The sequence below is a fragment of the Ranitomeya imitator genome, chromosome 4 (assembly GCF_032444005.1).
Source record: "Ranitomeya imitator isolate aRanImi1 chromosome 4, aRanImi1.pri, whole genome shotgun sequence".
NCBI lineage: Eukaryota > Metazoa > Chordata > Amphibia > Anura > Dendrobatidae > Ranitomeya > Ranitomeya imitator.
The window spans coordinates 421362041-421377106 of NC_091285.1; the positions used below are offsets into that span (position 1 = coordinate 421362041).

The following is a 15066-nucleotide window of genomic DNA, read 5'->3' on the forward strand; positions in this document are numbered from 1 at the left end:
TCCGTTGTGTAGATACTAGCTTAAAAAAGTTTAGATTCTAAGTTCTCCTTCATCCAATAGGAGTTAACAGTATTAGTCTCTTTGGGCGGTTGCTTTTCCCCTGAATGACTTTGATCAAACATAAGTAGGTGGCGTAATACAGGAGGGAAAAAAGGACATTCCTCCAGAGGAGGTCAGACTCGGCTTTCCCTGTGTGAGACATGAAATGATATAGATCCCAACCCTCCTCACTATACTGCCGGCACCTACTGTATTTACAAGGGGCAAGGGTGAAATAGCAAGGCTGTGGGTCATTACAAGCACCTTTGCATCTTCTCATGGAAGGGAGTTTGGGGTAGTAGAGCAGATATTCCTGTCACTAAAAGCCCCTCTTGAAGCTCTCCTCTCACAGCACTGTCCGAGTTGCTCTACTCATCCTCTTGCCACACTGATTGCCATTAACTGAGAGTTTCAAGAAGTGTTTGAATGATACACAGCTTTGCTCTACTCCCCTTCCCCATCACTTGTAATCACAGTAGATGCCGTCAGCATAAACAGTGGGGAGAGCAGGGCATTACATTTCTCACAGAAAAAGTTGGTTCTGACCTTCTCGGGGAAGGTGGGGTCTCATTTCATCTGTATGATGCCTCCTAGTCATGATTGGTTAAAGTCATGAAGGTGAACGAGTACATGCCACCCAGAGACGAATCTCTGTGAAGTACCCCTTTGTATTAGTGAAAATTAAAAAGTAATCTTTACAAGCTAATATTTGCACAACCTCAATGAGAAATTAAAAACTAAAAACACTGTTTTATCCAGATCTGCTGCCACTATTCCATGAAGAAGCCAGCTTAACACTAAAATTAGTAAACGGTCTTACTTTAAGACAGGTACGCTTCCTTTATAAAGTCAGCACATGACTTACTTAAAACTATTATGGAATAATCTGATTTTTCTTATAAAAAAGAAGTTCAATCATCTATTCAACATATTCAATCATTTTTACTATGATGAAAGATCAAAACTAAAACTTATTCATATGCATGTTGTGCAGAGGTTGAGGGTATGTGAACACGCTGCGGATTACTCTGTAGATTTTTCCGGACTGATTTTGGTAAATCCGCAGGTAAACCACACTGCTGATTTCCTAATCGCCACAAAAACAGTCAAAAAATCCCATAAAATATATCACTTTATTAAATACATAATTAAAACCAATTCCTAGAAACAGATACAGCAGCTAAAGTGGGGAAAGGGAAGCACTATATGGCAGTAATAAACAAACAAGGGCCATAGGTAACCCACACTACACAGGCACACGACAGATCAATTTATATTGGCTAACAGACCATAGATATAGAGGAATAAGTACCATATATGTATACAACGTATATCACTAACTAATAATTATTGTCAAGCCATTAGGACTAAAATAATCAAATAGTACCTGGTATGCGTAGTAGTGGGGGACCTGGAGCCCTACCCCGATGCGCGTTTCGGAGCGCCAAAAAGCTCCTTCCTCAAAAAGCTCCTTCCTGCGGAATTAAGATTTTTTTTTGTGGATTTTGTGCAGATTCCACCTGCGGATTCCTATTATGGAGCAGGTGTAAACCACTGTAGAATCCGCACAAAGAATTGACATGCTGCGGAATAAACAACGCAGCATTTCCGCACATTTTTTTCCACAGCATGTGCACTGCAGATTTTGTTTTCCATAGGTTTACATGGTAGTGTAAACTCAGGGAAAACAGCTGCGAATCCGCATTGAATCCGCACTGAATCCACAAGAAAAACGCATCAAATCTGCACCTGTGTTTTCTGCCAGGAGATGCAGATGTTGTGCAGAAAATTCTGCACCTAAATCTGCAACGTGTGCACATACCTTAATGGTGCAGAAATTTCAGTTGCATATACTTAAAGCTAACCTGTCAGCAGGATTTTGTAAACTACAGAGAGTGTCAGGTTGGATGGGTTAAACTGATTAAAATGATACCTGAGGTGAAAAAAAATCAGTGTTAGGAGTTTTCAGTTAATGAGATGCCGATGCGCTTTCCTTGGTTTCTGGTTTTTCAGACTGCATCTGTCACTTAATTAAAATCAATGAACTGCGCAAGAGTTGCAATGTAGCCTACGTTATCAACCTTGGCAGAGCCGCAGGCGAGCACACTGCAGTGTTATGAAGCAAATCTCCGAAAACTATAGTCTGGAGACACCTCATTGACTCCTATAGAAAAAATGTTTTAGGCATATTTTGTGATATGTGCAAAGGTCACTGATTGAGTAAAGAGGATATTTGGTGGTGACCATCAATTATTGTGATTCTATGCTATCTACCATATTTTTCGGACTATAAGACGCTAGGTTTTAGAGGAGAAAAGTACGAGAAAAAAATTGAAGCAAAAAAAAAAGTTCAATTCTGTACTTAATATCACCTATCCTGGTATATATGGTCACCTCATCCCCATCCTGATACACATGGCCCCTCATCCCTATCCTGGTATACATGGCTCCCTTATCCGTATCCTAGTATGCATGGCCCCCTCATCCCAATCCTGGTATGATTGGCACCATCCCAGTCCTGGTATTATTGGCCCAATCCTTATCCTGGTATGAGTGGCCCCATCCCAGTCCTGGTATGATTGGTCCCATCCTTATTCTGGAATAATTAGCCCCATCCCATTCCTGGTATGATTGGCCCCATCCTTTTTATTTTATAATTGGCCCCATCCTGTTCCTGGTATGATTGGCCCCATCCTGTTCCTGGTATGATTGGCCCCATCCTTTTCATTTTATAATTGGCCCCATCCTTTTTATTTTATAATTGGCACCATCCCGATCCTGGTATGATTGGCCCAATCCCAGTCCTGGTATTATTGGCCCCATCCTTATCCTGGTATGATTGGTCCCATCCTTATTCTGGTATGATTGTCCCCATCCTGGTCCTGGTATGAATGGTCCCATCCTTATTCTGGTATAATTAGCTCCATCCCAATCCTGGTATGATTGGTCCCATCCTTTTTATTTTATAATTGGCCCCATCCTGTTCCTGGTATGATTGGTCCCATCCTTTTTCTTTTATAATTGGCCCCATCCCGTTCCTAGTATACATTGCCCCATCAGGAAAGATTTAGGAAAAAAAACAAAAACATTACACTTACCTTCCTCCACTCACTCGCAGTCGAAGCGTCCTGCTCCGCTGCCAGCAGCTGCTTAATACTTGCAGGGATGTCGTGCGCTGCTCACAAGAAGAGCACAGCTGCCAGAATACTCACCAGGACCGGTCATCGCAGACAGAGGCGAGTATCCATTCCTCTTCAGTAGCGCGCAGTGTCAGACAGCGGCTTCCTGTTGCTGCGGCGGTCACGTGTGCCGACACTTAAGAGAAATGAAGATTCAGAATATTCATTTCTCTTAAGTATCGGCACATGTGACCGCCGGCAGCAGTAGGAAGGCTCCGCCTGACACTGCGCGCTACTGAAGAGGAACGGATACTCACCACTCTCCACGATGAATGGTCCCGGTGAGTATTCTGGCAGCTGCTGGCACCGGAGCAGGACACTGCGAGGGAGCGGAGGAAGGTAAGTGTAATGTTTTGGTATTTTATAATCCTTTCTGATGGGGCCAATCATACCAGGATGCCAGAAAGAAATGAATAATCATTGCCCTCCACGTCCATGGGCGTGGAATGCAGTGCATATTCATTTCTCTTTAGCAGCGAGGACAGGAGTTAGCCGGAGCCACCGGCTCCAGCCTCCTGTGACCCGATGCTCTGCCGAAACCGCTCCCCCACCTCAGCCCATACATCCGGACTATAAGACGCATCCCTCATTTTCCTCCACATTTTTGGAGGAAAAAAGTGTGTCTTATAGTCCAAAAAAATACGGTATATACTGATGTTATATTTTTCTCAATCAGAAGTCTTTTTTGTCTTGTACTTGGAAAACATTTTTTTTTTCAGTGTTGTTGATAAGATTTTCATAATTTTTGGTCAGCGTGTCCATTTTTTACCATTACTGATATTCTCATATTCAAACATGTAAAAAATGACAACATACGGCCTGCATACAAATTGTATCCATATGCGGTCTGTGATTTTTAAGGACTCATGCTTATAAGTTTTTGATCGCAGTTACGGATCAAAATCACCAATACAAGTCTGCATGATTTTTTTTGCAGATACTTGGTCAACCAACAAAAAAAAACACATACTGAAAAGTAGACTATATTAGACTATTATATTCATGAAAACACAGAACATGCACAGGAAATATGGATGTCTGAATAAGGCCTTATTGCAATGCTGCCGATTAGAGAACTGCTAAAAAGTGATTTGTACACAATGTAACTATTCGTCTATTAGGAGGCTCTCAGTGATCAATGTGAAAGGGATTGTGTAAACTAACTACTGGAACAGAAAATTTGCTAAAATAACACCAAAAATATATTTAATATAAAGACATGATTTAGACCATTTCATATTCTGACAAGTCACTTTTAGGAATTGCTTTTGCATCAGAAATTTCTTAAACTGAGTATCTAAATATTCAACTGAATGGGACTTTGTGGCAGAAAACATTATTTTCTGCAAGTTCCTGAATGGGACAGTAACAAATGTCTGAGACAAAATCTATAGCAAGTGGATAAACACTTACAATGGACCTTTTATCTTGAGCAATCACCTAATGGCTTCATGAAATCCAATCGGCAATCCTTTAACAACCTCTTTAGACAGGCCAACCATATTTTTATGCACCCAGGACGATTGTTTATATGAAAATCATATTGCCGGCAGCACTTGTCCTGCTTATATAGGAAATGTAAATGTGCTGCCGAGAACAATCATTTTTAAGCTTGCATAAATATAATTTCACTAGACAAACAAACATTTTTGCTCGTTCTTAAAATTATTGCCTGACAAACACTCATTCCCAATTATTGGCCTGTCTAAATGGACCTTTCCAGTACTGCAAAAGCTTGGTCCAGCACACAGGATTAGTTGCTGCTTGCACGATGTTAGAACCACTTCTTTACAATAGGGGAAGTAATTCCGATAACCTACAGGACACTCATAGTTGCTCTTGAGGTTGTGAAGAGAATGCTTTCTCCTAAGAAGTCTGCATTCTGTAAATTAAGTGAGCTTTAGGTATGTCATGGTGTGTTCACTGAAATAACAATGAACCCAGCACCTCAGTAGATGGTCAGGCTTTTCAGAATACAATCCAATTTACCTACCTTGCAGGGGGCTTGCTATAAGATACTTATATGTGTATTGTGGCTCCCTCTCAAAGTTAGTGCATTGCCATCCATTGTCAAGGTGAAAAAGAGAATGAAAATCAAATAGAGAAACTGATCTTCATCAGTGGCTCAGCATATTTTTGTCAATTTTCTATCTAACATAGTCAACCATTACAGAAACAGCAACTTACCAATATTTGGGGAAAAAAAGGTTAACAAGCATCTGCTAATTAGCCTAAATATCTAATTACATGCCATTTAGACATTTAACGACTGTATACAGTATAGGTATTCTTCCAATGCTGGAAATAAGCAACACAGCTCTCACTTTTCCCCCATTTCAGGTTCACCATCCATGAATGGTTTAAAGGTGTTGCCCATTACTAGGATAAACCATTCAAGATCTAAATGTTTGCCTCCCCCCGAATTAAAAAAAAAACTATACTCACATCCCAAGCTAGTGCCGTGTATCGTAGGCTATAGTGCGGATGTTGTAACACGTGACCCCGGCGCCCAATCAGCGCTGGCGTCACCTTTCCCACCTTTGGACAAATTGAACATGAAGTCCCAGCTGCATCTACTCTCTCACTTCCTCTTCATGTTCAATTTGACAGGAGGTGGGACAGTGACGCCAGCACTGATTGGGCGCTGGGTCACGTGTCACAACAGCAAAGGAGATTCGGGGAGAGCGAGTGCAGACACCACGTGAACGGCGCCAGCACAAGAGGTGAATATAGGCTTTTTTTATTTTATTGGGGCCAGAAATGGGGTATGAGAAGAAGTTGTCCAAGCAGTGGACAACTTCTTTTAGTGTATGGAAAACCATGACATAACTAAAGAACAATTTTAGCATAAAAAATATACATAAATGTATCCAGTCTTTATTTTAGCCACTCTGTCGTACAGGGGCATCATTCTAGACCATACACTATTCCTGCTTCGGAGGAAAAATAACTCAATGATATGGCATGCAAAGGAGCACAACCAGCCAGACATACACCAAGAGCAAAAACCTGAATACTATGTATAAACTCTAATTTTGTACAAAGGTAGTATCTTGGCCCATACATTTCTATGGGTGTCATTTTAAAGACCTCTAATGCAGCTATTGTATAAGGACCTTAGTTGAATATTTATAGAGTTACACTATACTCCCTCAAACTTCTCGCACACAAATTACAAAAATAGTCAACAAAACCCACAGATTATAGTGGGATCGGTCAACCATTTAATGTGTATGGGGCCTCCCAACAGATTATGTTTAAGCAGCAAGTGGTCAGAATTCGATTGCCAGATCCTTTTGTTAAGCAGAGATAAGCTGTTGCAAAATGATTCTGGCAGTGGCCAGAGAAAATAAATACAGTTAAGATTCCAAGCTATGCTCACCTCATGCAGCGAAATTGGCATTGCTATTTCCGGAGGTTTATGTGACCGCTGCAGGCAATCATTGGTCGCTGAAAACTACAGCCCATCAATACTCTATCAGACCGAATGTCAACTAAGGAAATCGCAAAGACTGCAGCCCATCAACAGCAGCTGATTGACTGCAGTGGTCAAGTGATACATTGTTACAAGACCCACCGAGAGTAGCAGAACAGCAGATCGCTGGAACGGCGCAGCTGTAGGAGGGGAGTAAAGATTTTATTTTCAATTTAAAGCCCTTAAGTGATTAAGCAGGGGTTGTCCACTAATAGATGAACCTTTTAAACAGTTATACAATATCTTACCTTCTTTCCAATTAGTTTCTTGCGCAGAAATTCTCTGGCCTCAAACATATATGGAATGTCATAGAGAGGACGGAGCTTCTTGTTTTTATCCTGCTGGGAAATAATGGTTGATAAGCTAATCAAAATGTGCACAACGTAACACACAAAAATGTTAACTGCTAAAGAGGAGAAAGGGTCCTTTTTATAACCCAAACTATTTATATGAGCATGCAACGGTTTCAAAGAGATATCCAATAATACTTTTTCATGGCCAGTTTGTTCTTCTGTTACTTAGAAATCAGTGTTTGAATTATGTAAATGTTTATGGTATTTCTGCAGCTTCGGTCACTCCAGGTCTATTCACGGCCCACAGCCACCTCCTCCTGCTGACAGCCTCTATGGTGTGTGACTTCAGGAAAAGAAGTTGTCAGTTAAGCAGGAGGACGTGGCTCTGAGCAGGGGAATAGAGCTGGAGTGACACTCTACCATAGCCATCTATATATCAATTCAAATGTTGTTTTCTCAGTAACTCAGAAAATGCTTATTCTATCCTTTGATATGTTAAATTATAATAGATTATAATATAATAGGTTATTATAATTAATAATAGACTTATTGCCACTTTTCATTTATGATGCTTAAAAAAAAAACACAACATGTCTGTGAGTTTTGCATGGACAGACAGATATAAAGATATATATAGAATATAACGGGTATGTGTTGTATACGCGAAAAACACGGATAGAACACGTACATGCAACACGGACGTCTGAATGAGGCCTTATGTATTATCTGCAAATAGTTCACTGATCAAATCTAAAAAAAACTAACCAATATCTATTTCCAAGTTATAACAGTATGGTATAATGAGATAAATAATATGATTTATCAGGAGTTACAAGGTTCTGCATATTTAATTTTGATTCATGCAAAACCAAATAACACTTCATAGTTCTATAAAAAGTACCGTACCTCACTTCATAAAAACGCAGAATATATGTAATGTACATTTTTTTAAAACATGCTAATAAGGTAACAGGAAAGTGCATAAAAAAACTATCATGGGGATGGATTTAGTCTCAATCAACAAGGACTTTTAAAGATGGAAGAGAAATGTCTTTCATTACATGTTCCAAGGCTTTGGATGTCCAGAAATAATGAATTTTTCCAGCAATAAATCAGTTTCCTGTGTCAGGCATTCTCAAAATAACATCTTGTTTGTAACCTTTACAATACTGGAAAAAGACTCGCTTAAGCCAATTTCAAGCAATTCTTTTATTTTAGAAAGGGTCACTGTACAAGTCATCAACATGCCAATGGCTTTAAAAGGTGGTCAAATGAAATGCTTTCCAGTGGTCTTAAATTATAATGTGGTAGAGGATAAAGCCTAACACCAAAAAAATCATTAAAATTCAGTATAATAAACGGGTTTTCTTTCATATTTAAAATGTAAAAGAAAACAAATATGCGGCTTTATACATTAGATATGCAAATTGTCTCTTCAGAGAGGAAGAGAACTAGAACTAGTGCCACCTATTGGAAGTAGCAATCCTAAAAGTCAATGTCGACCCTTTAACGAGCCTTGTCACATGACTTAGGATAAAAGCCAAACCAGAATCTCAATTTGCAGACACTGTGTTTCGGGGTACTGCCCCTCGTCAGTGCAAAGTGGAGATCTGGTTTGGTGTTCTCCTAAGTCATGTGACAAGGCTCGTTAAAGGGTCGACATTGACTGTTAGGATTGTTACTTCCCATAGGTGGCACTAGAGTTCTAGTCCTCTTCCTCTCTGAAGAGACAATTTGCATATTTCCCAGAGGAGCATTGTGGCTTTAAGTCTCCTCACCTCGGCATGCTTAGCATGTTAATCTCCGCAAAGAGAAACTATACTTTTTGGATACATTAGATATGAAAGCTCCAGCTGCCCAAGGAACACTGAAAAGTCACTTAAACTTTAAAATGGTCACTGGTGATTCAACAAGCTCTGTAGGAGTTCAAGCTAATGTAAGAAACTTTGTAATGTATATTAGTCAGAGAAATATGCTTTTTTGCTACATTTATGAGCTTTTATTTCTCCACCACTCCGGCCTCATCGGCTCATTCACTCTGAAAAACAGCTGAAATCTGAATTGGCCAAAGCAAGAGAGACAGCAAGTATCACTTAATTATCAAGTCATAGCTACAATTGATCAATACGGAAAGGGAATGCAGAAGACTTTGGAAGACTAGGGAGAGGCTCTGATACAGACACACAAACCCTGCAGCTGCTTCAAGCAGAAAATGTATCTCACTTCAGGGCTGGATTCACAGCTACGTTGCTCAGAATTGCTGTATAATATCAACCATACTGCTAACAAAAGCTTAAAGGGAACCTGTCGCCAGTTTTGTCATGTGTCAACTAAAACTATCACCTTATTCAGAGCCTGTACTGCATTCCCTAAATAGTTATATAACCCCCTGTATGCCCCCAAAACCTTTTAAAGTTCTTAAGTGCTGTATGTTAATCCTGTTCGTTCAGTCCGAGAGGCATCCATTCTGTGCTATTCACCCCTCCACCCAGCTGCTGCTCACTGTCATCCTGCTTTAATTGATGTGGTTGATGCCTTCTGTGTCATCCACATAGGCAAAATCCCAAGCCTGAGCAGGGAAATAGTCGTCTTTTGCCTGTGCACTATGCTCTGCCCTACTGCGCACAGAGCACAAAATATCAGTGCACATGTACACAGCAATGGTGCCAAAAAAGTTCCAAAACATGAGCTGGAAAGACATGTGCTAGTGCAGCAGGGCAGAGCATAGTGCGAAGGTGCGAGTCGGTGATTTCTCTGTGTAGGTGTGGGATTTCACCTGGCTATATGAATGACGCAGAAGGCGTCATCCAAATCAATCAATGCAAGAGGACGGGGAGCAACAGCTGGGAGTAGGGGTAGAGAGCCCAGAATGGATGCCTCTGGGACCAGACAGGCAGGATTATCATGCAGCGTGGGCGAACTTTAAAAGGTTTTCGGGAGGTATACAGGGGGAGATATAACTATTTATGAATTGTAGCAAAGGCGATGAGTAAGGTAATAGTTTTAATTGACACATGACAAAACTGGTGATAGGTTCCCTTTAAACCACATTAACTTAGTGCAGCTAGATTCAGTGGTAGCATTCCTCAACAGAGTACCCACCACTTACAGTAAAGGTACCGTCACACTCAGCAACTTTACAACGAGAACGACAACGATCCGTGACGTTGCAGCATCCTGGATAGCGATCTCGTTGTGTTTAACACGCAGCAGTGATCTGGATCCCGCTGTGTCATCGCTGGTCGGAGCTAGAAGTCCAGAACTTTATTTGGTCGTCAGGTCGGCGTGTATCGTCATGTTTGACATCAAAAGCAACGATGACAGCAACGTTTTACATGGAACTAAAACCAGCGAGAACGATAAGTGAGTCGCCGTTACGTCACTGGATCGCTCCTGCATCGTTCTGGAGTTCCTGTGTTTGACGTCTCTACAGCGACCTAAACAGCGATGCTGCAGCGATCGGCTCGTTGACAATATCGCTGCAGCATCGCTGAGTGTGACGGTACCTTTATTTATATAAAAATACCCCTGGACTTTAATCATACACGGTACTGACTACCAAAAGCATAGCATGATCACAGAGCAGTCCCCCTAGAGACATTATGTGTAACCTTCGTTGTAAGACTTGACGTTTTAAGCTTTCCTTGCCAAAGGAACGTGAACAGATTTTTGTATATTTATCACAACACCCAGGGCTCATCTGGACATCTTGTGCTACCTAGTAATGTAATAGTAACATTTCTTAGACACTTTCTTAAGAGCTCCAGCACACAGCAACCTCTCCGCCATCAGTATGATTAATAAACAAAACCGGCAAAAGCTTTAGAAAAAATAAGGGAAAAAAGCCCATAGGATATTTCTTATTCAGAGGAATCAAACTGTTTGAAACAGATGATACCATTACATCACAGAAAGAGCATTACAAGCTGGCTTGGAGCCATTAACACAGGGAGGACATGATCAGGATCCCACAGAATGGAAAGCAGGATTTTCATGCAACTTAAGTATATTCTATGGTAGAACACTTGAATCAGCAGCCAGCTTTACAAATGGCATTTCATTTTGTCTGCCTCAGACAGAGCTCAATTTGCAGGTTTGTTCTAGTGCCAAAAATGATGTTGTTTTTATGTTGTTGGGTTTTTTTTTGCTGCAGATGAGACAGGTCTTTCTGAATGGATTATGCATGAAATTAATTACTGCTAAATAGCTTGTATTTTCCACACTGCAGAAAAAAAGTAAATGATTCATATTTTCCATTTTGATAGCGAGAGACAAATGCATACAGCTAGAGCCTCGTCCTCTTGAAGAAGACACAATTAACTTGACCTAACTGCTCAACATCCTTGCTGATGAATCTGGAATACATGGAGTTGTAAGAAACAGCTGTCGAGTGAGTTTTTTCCTCCAGTGGCCAGTTCTCATAGACTTCTCACTGTGGCCACCATAGCCATCATCTTACCACCTAAAGGTTATGCCAACAAGGATTTTTTTTAGCAGATTATGCTCCAAAATTCACATTAAAAACAGATCAAATACTCTTAGTACACCTCCGGCTGATTTCAGTGGACGTGATACTGGTTTCCAGGAGAAGAAAGCAAAAAGCATACCAACTTTCGAGGCGCCTCTGCTTGAAAATATAAAAAAAAAAAAGCTTCAGATTTGACTTAGGAATCAACGTCTTTTATAAAAATAAAACTCTCAGCCACAAAAACTGTGCTGAAATGCACACACACAGTTTTTTCATGAATTTTCCAGACCCCAAAAAAACAAACCAGAAAACTATTTGAACATACTCTAAAAATGTTTTATATAAAAACCACAGGTAAATTATCATGCTGTTTAAATATGCAAAGAATAAAGGTTTTTGCAATTAAAGGTTTGCATTCTTCACTTCCAACTACTTCACATAGCTGATTTTCCTGCTGCATCTGATAGCAAAAAGATCTGAGATAGTCGGGAACAATGTTCCGTCTCCCCACCTTCTCGCAGTGTCAGTAGTACCAGCATGATGGATGAGGTAGCACAAATCAAATCAGAGCGTCATGAGGAGTAAGCAACAGAGTCTTCATGAAGAGTAGACTGATTCAGTACAACCTGGCGGAGTGTAGATAAGTAGGAAAACGCACACAAGGTAAGCTCGAAGGTTTAGAAGGAATCTGTCACGGACTCTGTATGAGTACAAACAAACAATGGCATACAGATTTTGCAGAGGGAGAATTAACACCATCCTAAGTATCAGCAACGAATAGCACAAGCAAAAACATACTTAGGCTACGTTCACACTAGCGTTGCGCCGCCCTGCGTCGGCGACGCAACGCGCGACGCATGGAAAAACGCACGCAAACGCACGCAAAAACGCGCGCGTTTTGCGACGCATGCGTCGTTTTTGACGAAAATCGGACGCACAGAAAATGCAACTTGTTGCGTTTTCGTGCGTCCGACGCCAGCGTCGGAAACGACGCACGTGGCGAAAAACGCCACCCAAAAAACGCACGCGTCCCCTATGTTAAACATAGGGGCGCGTCGCCGCTGCGTCGCCGACGCAACAGCGGCGCAACGCTAATGTGAACGTAGCCTATGTGACCTATACAAGGCGAGAAAAAAAAGAAGGTCATTCCAGGAATGAATCTGTGCAGATACATAAGATGATGGGCACAAAAACCCCATATCTGGCATGTATGAGGCTACATTCACAAGATCATGCTAAATTCAGTGAAAAATGTATAGCACATGGACCCAGTGTGCATTCAGTTTTCCCTCACTCCAATGGAATACTAGAACCATAGAATGCAAGAGTTGGAAGGGACCTCCAGGGTCATCATGTCCAACCCCCTGCTCAATGCACAATTCAATAAACCATCTCAGACTGATGTCTGTTCAGCCTGTTTGAAGACTTCCATTGAAAGAGAACTCGCCACCTCCCTTGGTAGCCTGTTCCACTCATTGATCACCCTTACTGTCAACATGTTTTTTCTAATATCTAATCTGCATCTTCTCGGTTTCAGTTTCATTCCATTGCTTCTAGTGTTTCCATGTGGAAATGAAAATAAGGATGATCACTCTATACTGTGACATCTCTTCAGATATTTTTAAACAGCTATTAAGTCTCCTCTTAGCCTTTTTTTCAAGCTAAGCATTGACAGATCCTTTAACCATTCCTCGTAGGACACAGTTTACAGTCCACTTACCATCATGGTAGCTTTTCTCTAAGCTTGCTCCAGTCTCTGTGGTTTTTTTTTTTTTGGTTTTTTTTTTTAATTCAGAGCTCAGAAATGGACACAATATTCCTTATGAGGTCTGACCAAGGAGTAGTAGAGGGGGATAATTACTTCACGTGATCTAGACTCTATGCTTCTCTTAATACATTTCCTTTTCCACTGATGGATCACACTGTTGACTCATGTGCAGTCTGTAATCTATAAGTATGCCCGTCTTTTTCGCACATGCTGTTGATTCATTCTGTTCCTTCCATTCTGTAGATGTAATTCTCACTTTTCTTGCCCAGATGTACAATCTCCCATTTCTCCCTTTTAAATACCACTCTATTTGTATTTGTTACCATTGTTCAACCTTATCTAGATCCTTCTGAAATTTTTCTCAGTCTTCTCTAATGTTAGCCATCCCTCCTAGCTTTACGTCATCTTCAAAATTGAGTAGTTTACCTTCAGTTCCCTTTTCTAGATCATTTATTAAAATGTTGAACACTGGGGTCTGGACAGAGCCTTGAGGTACCCCACTTGAGACACTATTCCAATTGGATGTGCAACCATTTATTACCACTCTGAGTACGATCGCTGAGCCAGTTATAAATCCACCTAACCGCAGCCTAGTCAATCCCATACTTGATCATTTTTTTTCTATTAGGATAGTATGAGATACTTTTTCAAATGCTTTGCTGAAGTCGAAATATACTATATTTACCGCATTTCCCTGATCCACCCAGTCAGCGATTCCATTATAGAAGCAAATTAGATTAGTCTTGCATGACTTACTTGTTTGCTACAAACCCACGCTGGCTATGTTTAATTACCGTATTCTTATCCAAGTACTTACATACATTTAGTTTAATAAACTAAAAGATCTTTCCTGTTATAAAACTAAAAATCACTGGCATGTGATTCCCTGGCTCCATCTTCTTTCCTGTTTTGAAGATAGGGCAAATGTTGTCCATATTTCTTACAGAATTTAATCCACAATCATAGTCCAAAATACAACAGGGCATAGAGTTTTTTCAGACAAGTGTGGTTGTGAATAGCTTAAGTCACAGTGAAGTCGGAGAGTTGTAGGTTTATTTTTTTGTGAAATCACAGTCTGAAACTAAGAGCAAGCTACAGACTAGGTATCAGAGCAGGGATTGGGAACATTTTTGTTCCTTACAAGGTCGTTTCCTCCAGCACCCAGGCAAGATAAAAGGACTCCCCAGTGCTCAGATCAGTAGCCCATTTTGCTGGCTGCTAGCCCTTTAATTCATCCTTAAGGTACCGTCACACTTAGCGACGCTGCAGCGATACCGACAACAATCCGGATCGCTGCAGCGTCGCTGTTTGGTCGCTGGAGAGCTGTCACACAGACAGCTCTCCAGCGACCAACGATCCCGAGGTCCCCGGTAACCAGGGTAAACATCGGGTAACTAAGCGCAGGGCCGCGCTTAGCAACCCGATGTTTACCCTGGTTACCAGCGTAAAAAAACAAACAGTACATACTTACATTCAGCTGTCTGTCCCTTGCCGTCTGGTTCCTGCACTGACTGCTGGCCGTAAAGTGAAAGTGAAAGCACAGCACAGCGGTGAGTCACACAGCGGTGACTCACCGCTGTGGCTGTGCTCTGCTTTCACTTTACGGCCAGCAGTCAGTGCAGGAACCAGACGGCAAGGGACAGACAGCTGAATGTAAGTATGTACTGTTTGTTTTTTTACGCTGGTAACCAGGGTAAACATCGGGTTACTAAGCGCGGCCCTGCGCTTAGTTACCCGATGTTTACCCTGGTTACCAGTGAAGACATCGCTGAATCGGTGTCACACACGCCAATTCAGCGATGTCTACGGGGAGTCCAGCGACGAAATAAAGTTCTGGACTTTCT

General features: G+C 41.2%; 1 protein-coding gene across 2 annotated transcripts in view; it reads right to left on the bottom strand.

The window, feature by feature from the left end:
• The window catches only part of SND1 (staphylococcal nuclease and tudor domain containing 1), a 980965-nt gene that overhangs the window by 699812 nt on the left and 266087 nt on the right, over nucleotides 1-15066 (bottom strand). Inside the window, exon 11 of one of the 2 annotated variants that reach the window (XM_069765442.1) lies at nucleotides 6942-7034. In XM_069765442.1, coding sequence (XP_069621543.1) covers nucleotides 6942-7034 — 93 coding nt within the window. The remainder of the gene's footprint in view (nucleotides 1-6941; nucleotides 7035-15066) is intronic. The other variant, XM_069765443.1, reaches the window with a different exon arrangement.